At 32.5% G+C, this 6,692-nt stretch overlaps 1 protein-coding gene across 1 annotated transcript; it reads right to left on the bottom strand.

Moving 5' to 3' along the window:
* Nucleotides 1-3,632: 3,632 nt before the first annotated feature.
* LOC110866950 (agamous-like MADS-box protein AGL80) lies at nt 3,633-3,932 on the bottom strand. The gene has a single exon (XM_022116094.1). The coding sequence runs from the start codon at nt 3,930-3,932 to the stop codon at nt 3,633-3,635; it is 300 nt and encodes a 99-aa protein (XP_021971786.1).
* Nucleotides 3,933-6,692: the final 2,760 nt, after the last annotated feature.

Raw genomic sequence — 6,692 nt, 5'->3', positions numbered from 1 at the left:
TAATATATTCCCATAAAGGTGTTCTTGATATTTCAAAAATTAATTTACTTTCATATTAATCGTACTTTAAATAATTAAATACGTATAGATATGGTTCATGAGCTTGTTTGTTGATATTTAGAAGTTTGTAATATATTGTTTTAGATACGATGCTTAAAAGTAAATTAGTAAAGAATTTAAAATCGGTAAAATTCACTAACATATTATGGTAGGTTTAAGTCGGTATTGGTTCGATTCATTGCGATATCAAAACTTGTATAACATAACAGCTAGATGTTTAAACCAAAAAATAAAGTCATGATATTACCAAAATGATGTCAGTAACGGTTCTATTGGTACCGGTACCACGACCGATGTCGTTCTATTGAAATCGACAGGGCATTGATGGTGCTAGACAATATTGATTTGGTTGGTCCTAAGATACTTAAAGGCGTCATTTTGCAAACAAATTGTTCCATTCTGTTTTTTGATAAATTAAGAATACCACTTAGTATATTCCCATAAAGGTTTTCTTGATATTTCAAATATCAATTTACTTTAATATTAATCGTTCTTTAAATAATTAAATACGTACAGATATGGTTCATAAACATGTTTGTTGATATTTAAAAAAAGTTGGGATATTTACATATATCCCCCTACTAAGAGCCTTTATTACGTATTTATCCAAACTTTAAAATCAATTACATATTTCGCCATTTATTAAGAAATGACTTATTTACCCTTTTTTTTAAATTTCATTCTTCAGGTCATTTGCAATACAAAAATATTTCCTCGTCTTAAAAGCCTTTGCAATTCATGTCTGCTATATAATTCCTACCATCTAATTTGAATATAATTCAAAATAAACTTAAACAGTCGGGATCATGAGGATAATTTCAAAATAAACTTAAACAGTCAACAAACTCCTTTTTCCCTTTTAATACCCAACGAACTCCATCTGACTTCTGCGACTTGAACTGGACGTAACATCGGGATTAAACTCCAACACGCACAGGTGGTAGCGGGTTCTATGTTGTTCGAATCAAGCATTTGGTCAGTGGTTAGGCCACTAGAAAAAAACGAGATGGCGGCCCCGGTATAATTTTGTATTTCCGTCGATCGGGAAAGGTAAATCAAGGGCAGAGCTGGTCTGTGGTGGTGCCCTAGTTTAATCGGGTTTGCAACGATCGGTTTTTGGTTGTTAAGGTAGCTACCAAAAATTCAAGGGTGGTTGTTTTTTAGGCTGATGGTGGTCGGGAAAGGTGACCAAGGATGGAGATGAAGGTATGAGTGTGGGTCTAGTAGTTCTATGGCGGTTGGATGGTTCAACAGAGGTAGTGTTATGAGTGTGGGTCTGGTGGCTCTTTGTTTATAGATGAAGCGTGTAATGTTGTTTGCAGGTTGTAAAAGTCAAACGTACAAAATAATTGATTTTTTACTTTTTGTAATTAATGGTAGTATAAATTAAATATTAAGGGTAATATAGTAATTTAGTAAGATTAATTTTAATGTAATGGATAAATATGTAATATATATGGTTTTAAGAAGGGGAAATATATAATATACATGGTTTAAGAAGGGGAAATATGTAATTAATTTTAAAAGTTGGCTAAATATGTAATAATTGATCTTAGGAAGGGGATATATGTAAAAGACCCTTAAAAGTTTGTAATATATTGTGTTAGATACCATGCTTAGAACTAAATCAGTAAAGAATTTAAAAGTAGTAAACTTCACTCACACATTACTATAGGTTTTAGATAAGTATTGGAGTATTGGTTTGATTCATTACGGTATCAGCACCCGTATAACAATCAGAAGTTTAAAACCAAAATTTTTTATAAAGTCGTGATATGATCAAAATGATGTCAGCAACGGTTCTATCGGTATCAATGTTGTTCTTTCAAAATCGACAGGGCATTGATGATGTTAGACAATATTAATTTGGTTGGTTGTAAGATTGTAGGATCGGTTCGTGACCCAAAGGAGTCAATCAGAAGAGCTCTCGTCTGTTTCAGAGGCGGAAACTAAGAAACAGACTTGTAAAACAGCTTAATTCACTTTAAAATGCCTTGTATATTGATTTATCACAGTTTACAATCAAACGGCACTTCGGCAGCACTTCGGTACCGGAATCACAGACTTTTACAACTGATTTCGTTTGGGAGCTATATATAGGCCTCATAATTCCGTGTGAAACATACCCGAGCGGAATTAGAATTCCAAGCAGAATCTAATTCCGCACGGAATTACTTCTCTTTCACTTTCAAGCGGAATTAGATGCATGTACAATACAAGCAAAATTACCTATACAAGCGGAATTAACCTCCAAGCGGAATTACCTAAACCTCCTATTTCTCGAACTACGTGCCCTGATTTAACATACTTAGTACAAGACTCGATATAAGACGAAGTCCACAGACACATGCACCAACAAAGATACTTAAAGGCCTCGTTTTGCATATGAATTGTTCCATATTCTTTTTTTTTTTTTTTTGTTGATAAATTAAGAATACCACTTAATATATTCTCCTATAAAGGTTTTCTTGATATTTCAAATATCAATTTTTTATATTGATTGTGCTTTAAATAACAAAATACTTACATACTTAGTTCATGAACATGTTTGTAGATATTTAAAATGTCACACCCTCAAAATCCACATGCAGGGTTTTACCGCGAGGCGTGCGACTAATCAGGATCAAGCCACCAATCATGTTGAACAAATATTAAAGTTATTAAAAACCATCACAACCAACACGATTAGTGATTAAGTTTTAAATTTCCAAAACATAGTTTAAATCAACAGCGTAAGCTAAATGTAAAATCCAGACAAAAGTTAAAAACCACAGTGTTCAATAAAATTTAAAACCAATAGTTTAATGACAGCCACGACACTCCAAAAGCTGCAAGCTCACATGCTGTACCTAACATCCTGCAAATCATGCACAAGTGTATCAACAAAGGTTGACGAGTTCACAGTTTCAGTTTTAAAGGAAAGTTAGTTTTAAATACATTAGTTTATTAAAAACATGTCATGGGTAGCTAACCCACGGTTAAGCCACTAAACTGTGTAGTACTGAATACTTGAAAGTGGTAAGTTGGTGTGCCCCATATCAATGTTTATCGTCATTGATATAAAGTCAAGGTCAAAAGTTCATGCCCGGCTCCCGGCAGGGTGTGAGGTTTGTCGAACCTAATAGCGCTATTAACTAGTACCCCGTTTACCAAAATGCAATCACATATAAATCAACTTGTCATAATTCTTTGACTCCTAAAACTGGTTTGTTTTCGGTTCAAAAATTACGAATATTTTATGTGACGCGTATTTTCGTTGGTTAGTCTTTGTATAAAATTCACAAGGCCTGACACATAAAATTCATTTTCTAAGAAGTGGTTAGATTCGTCATTTTCTGACCACAACTTACGGAAACATTCATTTAAAAATCCTCGATTACCCGATTGATTGACCTAATTCCACTTGGAGATTCGTACAGACACATAAGACTATCTACCGTATAAATTTCATAACCTAACTCCAAACCACGCTCCACATCATTACTAGTCCAGTTAGGCGGGTTACCATCCAGTTACATATGCATGTTGGCCATTGCCATATCGCAGTTTGCCACAATCTGCTTCTTGATCTTCTACTTAATCTTGTTGTTCCTTTCCTTGATGTAGCTATCTTGATTCAATAAAAACTTTCTCCTCTCCATGGGTGACTTCGTTAGAAACGCATTCAACACATTTGGAAAGGCAGTGTTGTCTTCAGGCCACACCTCTAGCTCCGGTTCGTATGAGCTATACATGATCACACATGCCTCGATGCTGCATAAGATTGATACCTCCTTCAACTTGTTCTTTAACCATTCCTTTCTTTTCATGAATGAGTTTTTCCTTGCCTTGTTGTCCTTTATGAAAGCAAGCTTCACTTTGCTTCTAGGCATGGTACGAATTATACCAAAATGTAAAGGTTGAAGCTTGTGAGTGGCTTTTAGTTGGCCCTTATGTGGGTTCTTATACGAAACAAGTTCATCAATCCGCAATAGTTTTGTTTTATTGATCTTGTGTGGTAGCAATTAAATTAAAAGTTTAGCCAAAAGTAAATGAGTGACTAAAATTAATTGTAAAATTATATAAAAAAATCACATTAAAAGCGTTTAAATTCCTGTTGTTGGAAGAGAATAAAGTTGAATAAATTCTCTACCGATGGATGGCCAAAGGAGAATACCTTTATGCCTCGAGAGAAGACAATGATAGCAATTTCAACCCCGCATAAGATGCTAAGCTCACTTGCATTTGTAAACAAGCCACAACGGCGTTTAGAGAAGGTAACCCGTAAGTCGCTTGCTTTTTCCACCCTTGCCATTTGGATCTTTTGGAGACCTTTGCTCTTTCTAGGAAACTTGTGGAATGAGGTAACTAATGTAACCTCAGATTTTTTTCTTTGCTTTAGTTAACCAAGATGTAGAAAACTCTAAGATATTTATAGGCCTCATCTTGCATACAAATTGTTGCATATTTTTTATACTATAATAATGCCATGTGTATGGTGATTTAATTATTTTCCTTAAGAATATAATTTTCAAGTGCATGTTTTCTTGCTAAAGAGTATGATTTTTGCCAGTTTTATTTTTTAAAGAAAACACGGAGAGACAACATTATAGTAAATAATTAAATACGCACAGATATGGTTCATGAACATGTTTGTTGATATTTAGAAGTTTGTAATATATTGATTTAGTTATGATGCTTAGAACTAAATTACTAAAAAAAATTTAACTAATAAAGTTCATTCGCACATTGCGGAAAATTTTAGGTCAATATTGGTTTGATTCATTACGGTATTTAAAACCAAAAAAAAATCTTGATATGTCCAAAATAATGTCAGATTCTAATAGTACAAGTAATGTCGTTCTGTCAAAATCGACAGGGCATTAATGGTACTAGACAATATTAATTTGGTTGGTCGTAAGATACCTAAAGGCCACATTTTGCAAACAAATTGTTTCATATATTTTTTTTGATAAATTAAAAATACCACTTAATATATTCCCATAAAGGTTTTCTTGATATTTCAAATATAAATTTACTTTCATATTAATCGTGCTTTAAGTAATTAAATACGTATATATATGGTTCATGAACATGTTTGCTGACATTTAAAAGTTTGTAATATATTGTTAAAGATACGAGTTTAAAACTAGTAAATTTCTCACTCAAACATTGTGGTAGGTGTTAGGTAAGTATTTGTTTAATTCATTACAGAATCATCACCCGTATGACAACCAGAAGTTTAAAACCAAAAATTAAAGACATGATATGACCAAAATGATGTGAGTAACGGTACTTTTAGTGCCGGTACCAATACAGATGTCATTCTGTCGGAGTGGACAGCGCATTGATGGTGCCCGACAATATTCATTTGGTTGGTCGGAAGATAATAAGATAGCTGAAGACTTTATTTTGCGAACTAAATGTTCCAATTTTTTTGATAAATTAAGAATACCACTTAATATATTCCCATAAAGCTTTTCTTGATATTTCAAATATCAATTTACTTTCATATTGATCATACTTTAAATAATTAAATTCATACAAATATGGTTCATGAACATGTTTGTTGATATTTAAAAGTTTGTGAAAAATTGTTTTAGATACAACACTTAGAACTAAATCAATGAAGAATTTAAAACTAGTAAATTTCACTTGCACGTTGCAGCAAGTTTTATGTCAGAATTGGTTTGATTCATTATGGTATCAGCACCCCCATTTTGATTTGGTTGGTCCTAAGATACTCAAAGGCGTCATTTTGCAAACAAATTGTTCCATTCTGTTTTTTGATAAATTAAGAATACCACTTAGTATATTCCCATAAAGGTTTTCTTGATATTTCAAATATCAATTTACTTTAATATTAATCGTTCTTTAAATAATTAAATATGTACGTATGTGGTTCATGAACATGTTTGTTGATAGTTAAAAGTTTGTAATATATTGTGTTAGATACCATGCTTAGAACTAACTCAGTAAAGAATTTAAAAGTAGTAAAGTTCACTCACACATTACCGTAGGTTTTAGATCAGTATTGGAGTATTGGTTTGATTCATTACGGTATCAGCACCCGTATATGATCAAAATGATGTCAGCAATAGTTCTAATAGTACCGGTATCGGTATCAATGTTGTTCTTTCAAAATCGATAGGGCATTGATGATGTTAGACTATATTAATTTGGTTGGTTGTAAGATACTTAAAGGCCTCATTTTGCATATGAATTGTTCCATATTCTTTTTTCTATTTTTTTTTTTTTTTGATAAATTAAGAATACCACTTAATATATTCTCCCATAAAGGTTTTCTTAATATTTCAAATATCAACTTTTTTATATTGATTGTGCTTTAAATAATCAAATACTTACATATATGGTTCATGAACATGTTTGTAGATATTTAAAATGTCACACCCTCCAAATCCACATGTGGGGTTTTACCGCGAGGCGTGCGACTAACCAGGATCAAGCCACTAATCATGCTGAACAAAAACTAACTTATTAAAAATCATCACAATCAACACGATTAGTGATTAAGTTTTAAATTGCCAAAACATAGTTTAAATCAACAGCGTAAGCTAAATGTAAAATCCAGACAAAAGTTAAAAACCACAATGTTCAATAAAATTTAAAACCAATAGTTTAATGCCAGCCAC

The sequence above is a fragment of the Helianthus annuus genome, chromosome 6 (genome assembly GCF_002127325.2).
Source record: "Helianthus annuus cultivar XRQ/B chromosome 6, HanXRQr2.0-SUNRISE, whole genome shotgun sequence".
Lineage (NCBI taxonomy): Eukaryota > Viridiplantae > Streptophyta > Magnoliopsida > Asterales > Asteraceae > Helianthus > Helianthus annuus.
This window is presented reverse-complemented; position numbering and strand designations above follow the sequence as displayed.

Excerpts from the sequence above, each read along its gene's own strand:
- LOC110866950 (XM_022116094.1), bottom strand. The coding sequence starts at position 3,932 with ATGCCTAGAAGCAAAGTGAAGCTTGCTTTCATAAAGGACAACAAGGCA.